General features: G+C 41.9%; 1 protein-coding gene across 1 annotated transcript; it reads left to right on the top strand.

Moving 5' to 3' along the window:
* The first annotated feature begins 4,915 nt into the window (after positions 1-4,915).
* Positions 4,916-16,706, top strand: TMEM41A (transmembrane protein 41A). Its single transcript, XM_040357406.1, has 5 exons — positions 4,916-5,066; positions 11,095-11,248; positions 12,171-12,332; positions 15,216-15,354; positions 15,445-16,706. Exons 1-5 carry the CDS (start codon positions 4,963-4,965, stop codon positions 15,657-15,659), a joined length of 774 nt encoding a protein of 257 aa, XP_040213340.1. The 5' UTR covers positions 4,916-4,962; the 3' UTR covers positions 15,660-16,706.
* The last annotated feature ends 374 nt before the right edge of the window (positions 16,707-17,080 follow it).

Genomic DNA, 17,080 nt, shown 5'->3' with positions numbered 1-17,080 from the left:
AGTTGACGATCCACTGGTTTACTAGGTCATGAGAATAGACCACTGGCCAGAACTTGCCCAGTATGCAATTGAGCTGCTGGGCTGCCCTGTATCCAGCGTGCTTCCCGAACAGACATTCAGTGCTGCCAGAGGTTTTGTGACAGATAAAAGAGCACATCTGTCCACAGACTCCATTGACCGGCTGACATTTATCAAAATTAATTATTCCTGGATTAGCAACAGCCCCTGATGCCGATGTTGCTGATTAAGTGTCTTTGGAATGTGGAATCTGTGTAAGATTGTCTAGGCTGCCTAGCTTTGTGGGTGTTGATGTTATCATAAAGAAACATTTGGTATAGGTTTCATGGGCAAAATTAATACCCAAGGACCAATTTTTCCGTGTCTGACAGGTGCATATCATTTCAATTTTTAACAGCAAGGCCAATTCTTGCTTTCATCAAGAGTACCTCTATAGGGTTATGGTGTGAAAGCACCACCAATGCCTAAAGCCCAATTTTTCTGCACCTGTTTCACCAAGGCATATCATTAAAATGTTTGACAGCAAGGCCAATTCTTGATTTCATCAAGAGTACCTCTATGGGGTTAAGGTGTGTTAACACCTAAAGCACAATTTTTCCGCACCTGTTAGGCCCCTTTCAGACTGGGGCGGGAGCCGCGGTGGCGGTATAACGCCGCTAAAAATAGCGGCGCTATACCGCCAGGATTGCCGCGGGAATCAGCCGCTAGCGGTGCGGTATTAACCCCCGCTAGCGGCCGGTAAAGGGTAAATACCGCCCGCAATGCGCCTCTATAGATATTGTTTTCAATGGGAAGGAGCGGTGAAGGAGCGGTATACATGCTGCTCCTCTCACCGCTCCAAAGATGCTGCTGACAGGAGATTTTTTTGTCTCCCGCCAGCGCATCGCCTCAGTGTGAAAGCCCTCGGGCTTTCACATTGAGTCTGCAGTGAAGGAGTTTTTCAGGCGGGATAGCAGGCTGTACCGCCTGAAAAACTCCTCAATGTGAAAGGGGCCTTACTTCTATCCAGAGTCTGCGAAACAGACACCAGAATTTATCTAAAAAAATCCAACAATATCTCTAATATTGTTCCAGGTTTACGAAATGTTGGCCTCATCATACAAACTTGATCCCCAAGCCGTTGTTTATAAAATAAAGAAAGCTTGCAGGGAAAATTGTATTTTATTGTCTTTATAAATGTAATTTTTGCTGCAGCAGGTACAGGCAGGTTAAGGGGGCCACCCAGACACTATATTTAAAGGTATTTTTCATTTTTATTATTTCACTTTAAGCATCAGTAAATCACTGCTCATTTAAAAATGTTACTTGCATTTAAGCCCTCAAAATTAGCACTTTTTCCAGTTTGGATCCCATACACTTGGGGTTCGTTATTTTTGTGCGATGCCCAAGAGTTCTGGCACAAACCAAACAGGGGGTTGTTCGGCGCATCTCGAGATATGAGTAGATAAAACAGGATTAATAGTGCCAGGGTAACCTTTTCATATATGAAGCACTTTATTCCCTGGAGGAAGCAGTTCATGTCAGTTTGAGATTAGTGTTGCTCACGAATATTCGCATTGCGAATATTCGACTCGAATATAGCATATTCGAGAAATCGCGCTATATTTCGAATTTCGCGGTGAATATTCGCAATTCCGAATATTCACATTTTTTCAATTTGATTTTTAAAACAGATCACATCCTATCGACGTCTAAAAGCATTGCTGGTATGATTAGAGACCCTGGGCCGAGTAGCTAAGCTGAGGCGATCCTTTTATGTTGCCAAATTGAAAAAAAAAATTGCGATTTTTCGCTATTGCGAATGCGAAAATGATTGCGAATTTTCGATAACTGTGTTAGGAGAACTCTGATTGTCTCTGATGCAAAAGGGGGGGGCTTTGTGTATGTGTATGTTATGAATATTTGTATGTTTGATATTATTATTTTTTGTAAGAAGGAAAAAATTGCGCATACCTTAAAAAAGGGGAGAATACAGCAGCAACTCAAAAATGTTATACAACATAAATTAATACAAGACAGAAAATGGAGTCGCTCTACAAGAATAAAAAATATGTCTAGTGACAAGACATGTGGGCAAATTATAAAATAAGCAAGCGCAAATAACTTGTGAAATACACAGTGAAACAAATATATAAAGAAATATAGTCCCAATAATAGAAAAATAATCTTTCATAAAAATGTCTTTGATATGTGAAGTGAAAAAAAGTCCAAAGCATGCAGCATGAACGTGTTCAATCTTCAAGGTGTTTGATTGACAAACGGCTGTGACAGATGGATAGAGTAAAGAATCACCACCAATGCAAAACACTTTTTATTTTCTATTGTAAAATATCAAGAATATTCTGAGCCAATCAGAGTGCTCCTTCCGCATTTGCCGAATATTCGCAATTATTTTGTATTGTAAAATATCAAGAATATTCTGAGCCAATCAGAGTGCTCCTTCCGCATTTGCCGAATATTCGCAATTATTTAGTATTGTAAAATATCAAGAATATTCTGAGCCAATCAGAGTGCTCCTTCTGCATTTGCCGAATATTCGCAATTATTTTGTATTGTAAAATATCAAGAATATTCTGAGCCAATCAGAGTGCTCCTTCCGCATTTGCCGAATATTCGCAATTATTTTGTATTGTAAAATATCACGAATATTCTGAGCCAATCAGAGTGCTCCTACAGCATTTGTCGAAATTGCGCAATAAATATCGCATTCGCATGTTGCGATATTTCGATAAAATATCACGAATATTCTGAGCCAATCAGAGCGCTCCTCCAGCATTTGTCGAAATTGCGCAATAAATATCGCATTCGCATGTTGCGATATTTCGATAAAATATTACGAATATTCTGAGCCAATCAGAGCGCTCCTCCAGCATTTCTCGAAATTGCGCAATAAATATCGCATTCGCATGTTGCGATATTTCGATAAAATATCACGAATATTCTGAGCCAATCAGAGCGCTCCTACCGCAGTTATCAAAAAATCGCAATTATTTTCGCATTCGCAATAGCGAAAAATCGCAATCATTTACTTTCGATAAAATATCACGAATATTCGAATTTAGCGAATATATCTCGAATATTCGAATATATATTCGAGATATATCGCGAAATCGAATATGGCATATTCTGCTCAACACTATTTGAGATGTGCTAAAAAAATACATAAAAACAACAGAAGTGATCAGGCGCCTGCAATGGAGACCTTGACAGTGGAAAGAGCTTAAAGGTGACAGTTCTGTAGATCTTAGCTCTTGGGAATGACTTCTGGGAGGGAGTGTCATAGAAGAGCTGCAACAAAGTTCCAAAAAGCACTTGGACCCAAGTATATGTCTGTGGATGTGGGAGAAAACTGAAAGTCTCTCAGATTGCATAATGGATAACAGCCTCTAAAATTCCATGATTAAAACAGTAGTTTGGTGCAACTTACATAATGATGTCTGCCAACCCAGAGAGCCAGTCTCTATCCAGAAGTCCCAATGGCTGTGTAACCATGCCTGTGCTCAGATGGAAGGGTCCTGGATGTGTCTATGTCTGCCAATATTGCTGTTGGTGATAGGTTTATGACATCTGTACTTTCCTCCTGATTGGCTGGGGCACAGCCGCGGAGCCATTGGCTCCCGCAGCAGTCAAAGCTAACTGCACAGAGCAGGTAAGTATAACATTTTTTTATTTATTTTTTAAAGAGAGACTTTACAATCACTTTAAGGTGAAAAACTGTGAGGGTTTTCCGTGTTGTCTTTGTTTAGTCTGTTACATTTCTTTCTTTAAGATTCAACGTGCGCTGATAACAAGTCCTTTTTGGGGTCCTGTATGATGCCTTTACTTGAGCTAAAAAAAATTTAAGAGGAACTGCAGTCTACTCACATAAATTGTAATAAAAACATATTTGCCATTCTGAAGCTTCCCTCCAATCACTTTGCATATTATTTTATATATATTGCATACCTCCCAACTTTCTGAGATGGGAATGAGGGACACCTATCAGCAAAAGTATGCAGGCATACGACACACCCCATGCCACACCCCCTTAAAGGAGAATTGTACAAAAAAATAAGATTGGTTAAACCCAAAAGTGCTTTTTTTACCACTATTTCTTTATATTGGCTTTTGGAATTTACAAATGCAGCAATTTAGAAATCAGATGAATGTTTAGTGCTGGGAAACACTTTTTGATAGATAAAAAGTGCATTTTATATACATCTATATAGATCAGACCAAAATGAGGGACACATGAGGAGAATGAGGGACAGAGGGACATTGCTCCAAATCAGGGACAGTCCCTCGAAATCAGGGACAGTTGGGAGGTATGTATATTGTGATTCTGTACTTGCCAAATATGCTGCAGAAGTCTGGCTGCAACCATTTTAACTGTGGGCAGCTGAAGCTGCTGCCTGTTCACTTCCTGGATTTACACAGAGACGTACAGACTTCCAGCTCTGCAGCTCTCAATGGCCCTCTTATGACTCATCCCCCTTCCTTCCTGGCCAACTCTCACGAATGTTTGAGGGAGAGCTGTGCCCGATGTCGTAAGCCTAGGATTTTTACCAGGCAAAAAACAGAAAGTGGCCTATCTGGCAGAAAAAAAAATGGTTTATTATTCAATGTTATAACAACAAAGGCAGAAGATTTAATATATGGAAAGATGAAAAAAATTACTGAAGTTCCACTTTAACAACATTCAACACTAGCAAACTCTTATTGGTTGTTTTTCTTTGTAAGTATCATTCAGTAATATTTGTTGATGGGCGGTACAATAAAGAGTCCATTCATAGTAACACACTCATCTCAAGTTATAGTATTCTAGCTCAGCGTGTGAAACTGCTGGTTGCCATGGTTACTAGTAGCCACCTTTCACTTCCTGTCCTCTCAGCTTATGCTTCCCCCGGGCTCAGTGGCGCCGCGTTGTAGTTCCGGTATGAACTGTGTCCTCTGCTGACTGGCATCATGCGCTCGCTGGCTGGCTTTTTCTTGGTGTTAGGCTGCGCTACCTTCTATCTGTATGTGCTGAGCACCCGCCTGCGCCCTGGCCGAGGACGGGAAGCCGAGAGGTGGGTGCTGGAAGGGTGGGCACTGGCAGAAAAGGGGTTTATGCGAGGGGGGTCAGACTCATGGGGTGTCTCTAATTTGGATTTCGCTCACCCAAACAATGATCTGCTGCCCCAGCTTATGATACCAATAATCACCATCAATTGGACGTAATATGGTGCTGTGTTTATTAGCAGTATAGATCGAGTTCCTGTATTATTACCAGTAAATGTATACTTTCTGTATCTTTTACACTTTATTGTATTTCCTGTATTATGTTTTCTGTATTTACACTTTATTGTATTTCCTGTATTATGTTTTCTGTATTTACACTTTATTGTATTTCCTGTATTATGTTTTCTGTATTTACACTTTATTCTATTTCCTGTATTATGTTTTCTGTATTTACACTTTATTCTATTTCCTGTATTGATGATCAGTCTCGGCTCTCTCCTGTAGGATGATATGCAGTCTCCGCCATGCACAGGTCACACGTCACACTGATTGCCCCTATCAAAGTCCATCCCAGGGAGATCTTGGCTGAGGTCAGCAACTTACACCGTGGAAAAAAAAATCTGAACTCTGATTGTGATCAGAAAGAAAAACAAAGCAATAGAAATCGCCTTTTTTTCAGAAGGTGGTTTATGACATAACAGCCAGCTGATATTTTAAAGTGAATTTTTGTCCAGTGATAGAATCAGATTGGTTAACTAAGTGCAGCGGCGGACATTTAGAAATGCATTGATAGAATAAGTTGGATCTCTGACAAGTCCACTGATCCCCCCCCCCCCCCCCAGAATAAATGTATCAGATGGCATGTTGAACCCTGGACTTGAAAGTGAAGCTGGCGATCCAGTGTGTGGTCGGGCCAAAGCTAAGTTTAGGAGAAGCGTGTGCATGTGAAATCAGATAGGGAATGACGTGTTTATAGCAGACGGGAGGGGGCAGAACGCTCACATGTGGACATTACCAGTCTTCACTGTTTTACTTTGTAGATTCTCACAGTGGATCCAGGATGTAGGATCATTCTGCGATGTTATTGGGAGAATTCAAATTCCAATGTGGTGTTTTTAATTAGCCACTTGCCCTCTGGGAGGTTTTACCCCCTTCTTGACTAAGCCATTTTTTTTTTTTGCTATTCTGCATTGCACTACTTTAACCACTTCCATACCAGGCACTTACGCACCTTCCCGCCCAAGCCAATTTTCAGCTTTCAGCCATGTCGCACTTTGAATGACAATTGCGCGGTCATGCTACACTGTACCCAAACAAATTTGGCGTCCTTTTTTCCCCACAAATAGAGCGTTTATTTGGTGGTATTTGATCACCTCTGCGATTATTTTTTTTTGCGCAACAACTAAAAAAAGACTGACAATTTTGAAAAAAAATTAAGTTTTTATTTTTTTCTGTTAATTTTTTTGTAAATAAGTACGTTTTCGCTTTCAATTACGGGCACTGATGGGCACCGATGAGGGGGCACTGATGGGCACCGATGAGGTGGCACTGATGGGCACCGATAAGGTAGTACTGATGGGCACCGATAAGGTAGTACTGATGGGCACCGATGAGGTGGCACTGATAGGCGGCGCTGATATGTGGCACTGTTGGGCGCTGGTATGCGGCACTGATGGGCTCTCATAGGCGGCACTGAAGGGCACTCATAGGCGGCACTGGGCACTCATAGGCGGCACATATGGGTGGCACTGATGGGTACTTATGGGTGGCACAGATGGGCACTGATAGGTGGGCACTGGGCACGGATTGGCACTGTGGGGTGGCACTGATGGATCCATGTTGCCAATCGGTGCCCATTTGTGGGCACTGATTGGCATCTTTTTTTTTTTTTTTTTTGTGCCCATTTTTTTTTTTTTTTTTTATTCCCTGGTGGTCCAGTGTGGCGATCCGAGGGGGGGCTGCGCTGATAAACAATCAGCGCGAACCCCCCCCCTGTCAGGAGAGCCGCCGATCGGCTCTCTTCTACTCGTGTCTGTCAGACGTGAGTGAGGAAGAGCCATCAACGGCTCTTCCTGTTTACATCGTGATCAGCCGTGATTGGACACCGCTGATCACGTGGTAAAGTGTCTCCGTGAGAGACACTTTACCTAGATCGGTGTTGCGGGGTGTCAGACTGACACCCCGCAACAACGATTGCCGCGATGCGCGCCCCCGTCATATGACATCCAGTCAGGATTAGGCAACCACTTTGCCGCCGTCAATCTGTCATTGGCGGGCGGCAAGTGGTTAAAGTGGTTGTAAACCCTTTACAACCACTTTTGACTACAGGTAATAAGGCTTACCTGTAGCTACCCAGGATATCTCCTAAAACACAGTTTAGAAGATATCCTCTGTATCGGCATGTGCCGTCATCATCGGCACATGCACATTGTAGCAGTGGCACGTCCATGGCGTTACCGGCGGCTCCCGCGCGCATTCTTTTGTGCAGAAATATAGGGCTTTGGTTTGTTCCAAAAAAAAACAGATGTTGACGGAATCGGATGTAAATGGTTGATCATCGATATTATATCCGTTTTTCTATTGAAATGCATCGATGTCCGTTTTTAAATCTGTCAACAGATGGATGAAAAACAGACAAAGGGGCCTTAGTGTATAGTGATTTGTATGCATGAAAGTTTTAGTGTCTACGAACTATGGTGTATGTATACTGGAATTTGTATTTATTTTTTATACTAGTAATGGTGGTGATCAGCGACTTGTAGCGGGCAATCTGACACTAGCTGATGCTGGCTGGAGGGTACACTAACTGACACTGACATTAAAGGGGATGTAAAGGTTCCAGTTTTTTCACCTTAAAGTGGAGTTCCACCCATTTTTTTATGTTTGTCTGTGCTGCATGCTCTAATCTCATAGTGTTCAGAATGGACAATTTTTATTTAATTTGTTGCTTGTAAATACCTTTATTTTGTAGTCCTTCATTACTTCCTCCTCCTTATTTGCCTAGGCTATTTGCAAGGGTTTCTGGGATAGGCATCATGTTTCCCAGTAGTCCTTGCAAACCTGACTGAAACCTATTACATTGCTTGTGCACTGAGCATGTGCGAGATATGCAAAGCTGAAATCCAGGAAGTCATACAGTCTGGCTTCATGATGCCCACACTTAAGATGGCTACGGTCTAGTTCTAGATTATAAACTATTTAAATGCTGTAACAACCTAACAAAACGGACCTTAGTTTACAGACTAACTTTACTAGAATACATTAAGCTTGTGTATTACAGGGGTATTTATATTTAAAAAGTGAAATTGTGGGCGGAACTCCCCTTTAATGCATCCTTTGCAGCCATTGGCTCCCGCTGCTGTCAATCAAATCCAATGATGCGGGCACTAGGGGGGCAGGGCCGTTTCTGCATTCGTGTCTATGGACGCAAATGCAGGACTCAGGAGCGCGCCCGCAAGGTAACCCCCTTGGCAAAGTGCTTCCCAGGGGGGTTAGCTGGTGCGATGAGGAGCCGAGACAGCCACCCGGGACCCCCAAAAGACGAGGATCGGGGCCACTCTGTGCAAAAAGAGCTGCACAGCGGAGGTAAATGTAACATGTTTGTTATTTTTTAAACATTCGTACCTATAGTATCACTTTAATAGTGACACTTATACAGTGATAATTCTATACACTGTCACTGTACTAATGACACTGGCTGGGAAGGGGTTAAAATCTAGGGGCGACCAAGGGGTTAGTTGTGTGCCTATTAATGGGTAATAAATGCTGCTTTTACTAAGGATCTTCTTGTTTTTTTTCCCCCTGCTTATCAGGAAATCTAAAGCCAGCAAGATCGTCTGTCAGTGAACACAGCTCAGTATTATTTACAATCTCAGAGCTCTGTTCTGTGAAACACTGAATCGATCAGCGGGTCAATCATTGGCCAGGATCTGCTGATCGGCTTGTGGTGTAATGAATCGCAGTACAGCACTGCCATTGTAAATCTAAGTTAGGCGGTCCGGAAGTAGTTAAAGTGTATGCAAACCCTAAAATTAGGGTGGATTTGATATAAAGCATGATTTAAATCACTAGTAAAATGGTTTAATTTAAATCAACTGGATTTAAATCATAATTTTTAAGGAGCAACTGTCATCTCTGTTCTGCAGCAGCTCCTCCTCTGACCCGTCACCGAAGTCCCATTCACTTTAATGGGATGGCTGGTGATACGGCAGTGACACAACAAGGTGAGGGATGTGGCGGCAAAAGGTGAGTGGATGCCCGCTAACAGGTGCTGCCATAATGGGTTTGAAATGACAGGTGCTCTTTAAATGTATGGATTTATTCTTGCTGGTAGTTAGAATCTTTAATATTTGCCGACAAAATGAAGGTTTTTCTATTTAGAATAATAAGTGATAACTGATTCAATCATACAGTTTATAGTAGATTTCCAAAACAATGGGATAAAGGAATATTCCTGAACTTTGGGATTTTTTTTTTTTATGGTTACTGTATATTGTGTGAATGCATTTATGTTCTCTCAGCCTGCAGAGCTTGGATTCATTGAACGTGTTACAAAACGTGTAAATATTGCAGAATATACAGCCTCATGCTGCATAACTAAGCTCCATTTCATGCTGAATAAACTCAATTATTAATGTATTTTAAATAGAAAATTACTTTTGGAGTAAAAATCTATCTAAAGATATTTTATTTAAAATAAATTTGATAACAAATAAAAAAAAATCGATAAAAAAAAAATCATTGATTTATATCTACCGTGGGTAAAAAACAAAAATGTACCTCTACTTGAATTTGAGAGCCTTATGCAGCCTACACACGATCGGACATTCTGACAACAAAACCGTGGATTTTTTTCCGACGGATGTTGGCTCACATTTGTCTTGCATACAACGTGGCAAAACGCTGTGATGTACAACACTGCGACAAGCCGATAAAAATTAAGTTCAATGATTCCGAGCATGTGTATAATTTTTGTGCGTCGAATTGTACACATGGTCGGAATTTCCCTACAAGAACTTTTGTTGTCGGAAAAATTGAGAACCAGCTCTAAAACATTTGTTGTCGGAAATTCCGACAGCAAATGTCCGATGGAGCATACACACGGTCGGATTTTCCGACAACAAGATCACATCGAACATTTGTTGTTGGATATTTCGACCGTCTGTACGCGGCATTAGAGTGCTTTCACACTCGCAGCATCTGGGCGTCGGGGGTAAAGCAATGCTATTTTTAGCAGCGATTTACCGTTGTTTTTTGCTGCGCTTTGGCCACTAGCGGTGCGCTTTTAACCCCCACTAGCGGCCAAAAAAGGGTTAAATGCGCCGCTGCAGCGGCACTTTGACGGCGGTGCTGCCCGTTGATTTCAATGGGCAGGGGTGCTTTAGGAGCGGCGAGTTCACCGCTCCTAAAGCGATGCAAAGAAGCTGTTGGCAGGATTTTTCTTGACGCCCTGCCAGCGCAGCGCCCCAGTGTGAAAGCACTTGGGCTTTCACACTGGGTTTGCAGCTGAGGCTTTTTTTCAGGCGCTTTTTATAGCGCTAAAGTGCCTGAAAAACGCCTCCGGTGTGAAACGGGTCTTATGATTTTAGAGTGCAGGCTAGCTTTTCTTGTCTTTGCACCTGGTGATAAGTGATGAGCTCCGGCGGGTTTGGATTAGAATCTGAACCCACGTGTGTGAGCCCGTCGGGAAGCTGTTACCTGCAATCATCCGAGGCCTCGGTGTTCCCTGCCTTGCAGCTATATGTATACAAAGGGACATCATGACACATCAACAGATGTCGATGTGTGTCAGCATGTGTAGATATACATTATGACACATAAAGACATTCAACAAAAAGTATATAGCAATGTGCTTTAAAATTGAACAACACACGTTATCGTTTGTCAACACATGTTGACATGCATTGTGACGCATGTCCATTTATTTCAATGGAATACACATCAGGAAGGAAAAACCCATACGTGTGAGTAGATCCTCAAACTTTATGTAAAGCTTTTATAGTTTTGGATACGATTGGAAAGGGTTAAATCCTAAAACTTGACAGGGGTACTATTCCTCCCGTACTGTATTCAATTTTCTATTTGTTTTTGCTGCAGATCGTTGGTTTTCCCTTCTGACTTGGAAGAACTACGGGAATTGTCTGACTTCCTGCAGGAGTATAAAAGAGAGCACCATGGCTATGTTACTGTATTGTTCTGCAGTGCGTATTTGTACAAGCAGGCTTTTGCTATTCCTGGATCCAGCTTCTTGGTAAGAGTCAGAGAAGTCATTTATAAAAGGGGTGCACTCAGGGAATGATGGCAAACAAGCTCTACCTCTTTATCTAGCAGTCATAAAAAATTTATTTATGTAAAAAAAAAAAAAAAATCAGAGCTGAATTGCAGGTAAATATGGAAAAAAACATTGCAGTTTTGAAGTTAGTAGAAAACTTTAAATGTATGTTTATATGCAGCTACGGTAAGTTGGCTGAATTTCGATCAGCATGTGGCACGCTCTCCTCAACAGAAGTAGATTGTTAATCGACTTTTATTGAAGGCTCCTTTCACACAGGGCGGATCTGTGGATAGACTCTGCTAGCTCAGTGGGGGATTGCGCCGTTAATCCCTGCTGAGCAGGCGGATGACAGGTCCGTCTCCGCTCACTGTGTTAAGACAGACCTGTCAGAGCCCTGCTGTTCTCTATGGGGAGATCGGATGAAAATGGACCACCTGTCCGTTTTCATCCGATCTGCTGGATGGATGGCGAACGTATCGCAATCTGTCTGTTTTCAGCAGATCTTGTCAGATCGAATGGCAGGCGGGTGTCAGCAGACACCTATACGATGACATCCGCCTGCCCATAGAAGTCAATGGCTGGCCCCCTGCTCGGATCCGCCTGAAAAACAGACAGGCGGATTCAATCGGGCCAATCGTATGAAAGGGCCGAATATGGGAGGCATATTCAGTATTTTTCATATTGAAATCTTTCATTGTTTATCACTCCAAAGCTTGCAGAGAAAAAAATACACATTTTGCTAGTTTAGTTACTAGTTCTTAGGCATTTTCTTTCACATTCCCTATCAGCGTGGGTTGGGGAAAATAGTTTTAGCCAGACTGGGGCCTTAGAAGTGTAATGATTATAATTATTATGCATCCTTCTTGTTGTCTCTAAGCTTTATCCTGTGCCTCTGCAGAATCTTCTGGGTGGAGCTCTGTTTGGACCCTGGCACGGCCTGTTTTTGTGCTGCACACTAACCTCATTGGGTGCCACATTCTGCTATCTGCTCTCTCGTGCTTTTGGCAAGCAGATTGTAGTCATGTACTTTCCCGAGAAGGTGTCCATGCTGCAGAAAAAGGTAAGTAAGCGTATGTGATTATTTGCCAAAATGATTATGTATGTGGTGGGCCAGCGTTACACTTTCTGCCTCTCTACACCAGCTGTCTTGTGTCGCACTTCAACCTAACAAGACCAACAATCATTGCTTTACAAAGCATACCTATTCCATGGCGGGAGCATTTGGAAAAACAAAACAATTAGGCTCCTTTCACACTGGGCCGGGAGGTGCAGTGGCAGTATAGCGGCGCTATTTGTAGTGGCGATATACTGTCGGAATAAACACCTATGGAAGAAGGTTTCCCCTTTTGCTATTATAACAGTGAAATATTACATTGCCCAATGCTTTCTGTCCCAGTGACAATGATCACAGGGATAAATAGAAAGGGCAAATCTGCGCAGCAGGGACGCAGACAGCAATAAAAAAATACCACAGAGCTTCCAATCCTTCCTCCTAAAACGAAAGAAAAACAAAACAGTTTTTTTGTTATTGAGCTGATCATACATTTTATAATCTAATTGAACAATCTCTATTAGCTCTTATGCCGCGTACACACGATCGTTTTTCGGGTTGTAAAAAATTACGGTTTTTTTTAATGTCATTAAAAAAATTGTGTGTGGGCTTTAGAGCATTTTTCGGGTTCCAAAAATGGCCAAAAAAAAATCGAACATGGTCTATTTTTTCACAACGTTTTGAAGGTTGTAAAAAATGGTCGTGTGTGTGTGGGCTTTAATGATGTGAAAAACCCACGCATGCTCAGAAGCAAGCTATGAGGCGGGAGCGCTCGTTCTGGTAAAACTAGCGTTTGTAATGGAGATAGCACATTCATCACGCTGTAACAGACTGAAAAGCGTGAATCGTCTTTTACTAACATGAAATCGGCAAAAGCAGCTCCAAGGGTGGCGCCATCCGCATGGAACTTCCCCTTTAGAGTGCCGTCGTACGTGTTGTACGTCACCGCGCTTTGCTAGAGCATTTTTTTTTCACGATCGTGTGTAGGCAAGGGTGTTTTAATGATCGGGTTGAAAGAAACGTCGTTATTTCTAGAGCTTGAAAAACTTCATTTTTTTACAACCCGAAAAACGATCGTGTGTACGCAGCATGACAATAAGTATGTAGTACCTTGAAATTACACTACACAGTCTCTGCATACAGTATGTACCTATCCGCTAAATACAGATGAAATAAATATAAAGGAACCAATATGTATGTTGTGGAAGGGCCTGCCTGATTGGATACAAATAAATTGCATAGTTCAGGTAGGTCCTCATTTTACAAACATTTGGTAGATCGAAAGTTGATTGTGCTAATCAGAACTATATGACAGGGTACTGAAATATGCATGTGAGGCCCTGTACTAGGGCCGAAACAACTAATCGATCGACAACTAATCGATTATGAAAATTGTAATCGATTAATTTCATAATCTATTAATCGGCCAGTAACATAATGGGGTTAAAAAAACAAAAATTAGCCCTTTATAGTACAAAAAAGCAAATCGCTACTGTAAATATTACTTTCACTGTCCCACAGTAAAAAAATGAACCCCTTATGCCCAGTACACACGATCCGATTATCGGACGAATGATCGTCCGTTCTTTTTTGTATGCTAATCTCACGTCGAATCTGATGAGTTTACTAAAGTCACGAAAATTCTCGTACGGCAGAATAAAAAATTGGAAGTGATGTCATGTGTTGTAATGCATTTGTATTGCATTTTCGAACGACAGCTGTACTGATTATACGAAAATCGGACGATCTGGCATCGTACGATTTTTTTTTTTCGTGCATGTCCGATAAATAAAATCGGATGAACTGTCCTGATCGGCTCTCGGAAGCGCTGTATTAATATTCCGATTATCGTACGATCGTTTCTAAAGCGTCATTTTCGGATCGTGTGTACGGGGCATTACAGTAGCGATTATTTGCTCTTTTTGTACTTATTTTTGTTTTTTTAACCCCATTATGTTACTAAACATCTCAGGTCTGGGGTCACACCTCTGTATGTTTTTTGCAGAAACGCACTACAGTTCATATACATGTTTTCCTATGGGACATGTTCACATCCATGATTTTTTTTTTCAGCTGCTGCGTTTTTGGAAAGGGAAGGACTTTTTTTTAACGCAAAACGGTGCTATTTTTTATTTTTTTGTTCAATATACTTCAATGGAGAAGCTGCAGAAAAGCATGGAATGTGTTTTTGCAGCAATTTGTGTTTTGTAATCTGCCCAACAACAAATTGGCCGAAAACATATATATATATTTTTTTTAAGGCTATTATCCGATTAATCGAAACAATAATCGGCCAACTAATCGATTATGAAAATAATCGTTAGTTGCAGCCCTAACCTGTACACAAGACTGGGAATCCCATCGGGGGAAAAAAATGTTGGTTTTCCTGATGGGATTCCTGGTAAGTTTGTCTTGCAAAGCCGTGTATACAGACAGCCATTCAAAAGAACCGCTGTTCTTTTGAATGGCAAGAACGCAGTGACATCATTGACTACGAGGAGCCTCAATGACGTCGCCGCCATATTGCTACACCCCACACTAAACTTGAATGCTACCGCGCATGCTTCAAACTCTTATCGAGCATGCGTGGGTTTAAAAATACAGACGGCCGGTTTTCTCGTCAGGAAACACTTTGCTGGGAATCCCGACAGGAAAATGGAGAGCAGCTTCTCTCTTTTTCCGTCTGGATTCTCGGCTGTTTTCCTGATGGGAAGCGTACACACGGCCGGGATTCCCAGCTAAATGCTCCCCTGGCAGTTTTTCTGCCGGGAAAGCCAGTCGTATGTACGAGGCTTGAGAGCGCAAAAATATCTTCTTTCAGAATTTTACTTGACCATGTTAAGAATATGTAAATGATGTTTAATTCTTTCAATGTTATTTACTGTTTTCCAGATAGAAGAGAATCGTAGCAGTCTTTTCTTTTTTCTCCTTTTCTTGCGCTTGTTTCCCATGACACCTAATTGGTTCCTGAACTTGTCTTCACCTATTTTGAACATCCCAGTGGGCCAATTTTTCTTCTCCGTCCTTATTGGTATGTAGTGATAATAACTGATATAATCACGGTTGTTCAGTTTTACACTTTTAATAGTCCTGAACCACCTTTGTTTTCTACACTGAACAGGTCTGCTGCCATATAACTTCATCTGTGTGCAGACAGGATCCATTTTATCGAAGATCAAGTCTCTAGATGATATGTTTTCTTGGGGTACGTTACTGACACTGTTGGGTATAGCTCTTGCTGCCCTAATCCCTGGTGCTATTGTCAAAAAGTTCAGCCAACATAACCTGGCACCAGAGAAAAAAGGACAGTTGGTGAATGGCAGAAAATCAACGTGATTGCAGTTCTCAGTCAAAGAGACACTAAAGGAAACACAAAGGATTCTATTTATGGGTGACATCTCTCACTGTGTAGAGAAAAATCAGTCTCTCCTTGCAGTGAAAGGGTTTTTAACTCTGCGTCTTACTTTTCTCTGTGATTACCAATCACTTTTTCAACCATTCTTTTATATGATGTGTATCGAGAGGCAGAGTTTTGGTGATCTTATTTTACCTCTTTGTGTGTCTCAGATGTATTGGTTACTGTTGGTTCTGTAGATGTATTTGTGGTAGGGAAGCAGGTGGGCGATTCTGTGTGTTTATGCATATCAGACACACTTAGATGTAGTATCTAAAAGCTGCTAAACAACTAAAAATATATATCCATCTCATTTAGAGCCCAATTCTGGGCAAAAACAAAAGAACCGCCCCACCTCACCCTTTTCCGTCTGATTGCTGGCAAAAACGACCCCTAAAACCTAAATTCCCTTTTTACTTGACAATCCGTTTCCAAGTCTTCCGCTCTTCTGTTTACATCCGGTGGAGTCCTCCTTGGGTTGTATATGTCACTGACTGCGTGGTATGGACACTTCATATTGGCGGCGGCAACATTTCCAGTGGCAGGTTCCCCTCACATTGCTTCAGAGGAAGAAGAACGACATGGGAGCAGTAAGGGAACCCATCACCGAAGAGATAACAGGTGGGAAAAGGGCCCAGTCCCCAGGGCAGGAAGTGAGCTTTGCACATAGAGGAAATTATTACCTTGAGAAATTGCACCTCAGGATGGACTAGGAAGATGTACTTGCAAGCAACACTGAAGAGCAAGGTAAGTCATGCACAATGCACTATTAAAACGTTACTTTTGTGCAGAGTTTGGCTTTAACTATTTAAAGTAGAAGCCGGGGCACTGACACTAAAATAAAGATAAAATTGAGGAAAATAACATTCTATAACCAGGTATTTGATGCCACTTCTCTACTTCCTATTTCAAAACATACTGGGTTGATTTACTAAAACTAGAGAGTGCAAAATTTGGTGCAGTTTTGCATAGTAATCAATCGGCTTCCAGTTTTCTTTGTCAAAGCTTAAAGCGGAGTTCCATCCAAAAATGGAACTTCCGCTGTCTGGATTCCTGTCTAATACAGGTATTTGCTCCCACTCCCGGCGAAAGATCGCCGCAGTATCCAAAGATCTAAGCCATGTCCAGTCCCTCCTCTGCCCCCCCCCCACTCTGTCTTCTGGGAGACACACAGGTCCCAGAAGACAGCGGGGGGACCACTCAGAACTCGCAGCGCGACTTGCGCATGCACAGTAAAGAATCAGGCTGTGAATCCGCAAGGCTTTACTTCCTGATCCCCTTACTGAAGATGCTGGCGCCTCCATACGAGGATGGAGAATCGGTGCCTCTTGCATGAATAATGTTGGCTGCAGAGAAGTCATGT

This window comes from Rana temporaria, chromosome 6 (genome assembly GCF_905171775.1).
Source record: "Rana temporaria chromosome 6, aRanTem1.1, whole genome shotgun sequence".
NCBI lineage: Eukaryota > Metazoa > Chordata > Amphibia > Anura > Ranidae > Rana > Rana temporaria.
Note: the sequence above shows the minus strand (reverse complement) of the source record. Positions and strands in the feature narration are given on the sequence as shown.

Excerpts from the sequence above, each read along its gene's own strand:
- TMEM41A (XM_040357406.1), top strand. The coding sequence starts at position 4,963 with ATGCGCTCGCTGGCTGGCTTTTTCTTGGTGTTAGGCTGCGCTACCTTC. Across the intron at positions 11,249-12,170 it reads TTCCTGGATCCAGCTTCTTG|AATCTTCTGGGTGGAGCTCT; the intron begins GTAAGAGTCAGA and ends GTGCCTCTGCAG. Across the intron at positions 15,355-15,444 it reads TTTCTTCTCCGTCCTTATTG|GTCTGCTGCCATATAACTTC; the intron begins GTATGTAGTGAT and ends TACACTGAACAG.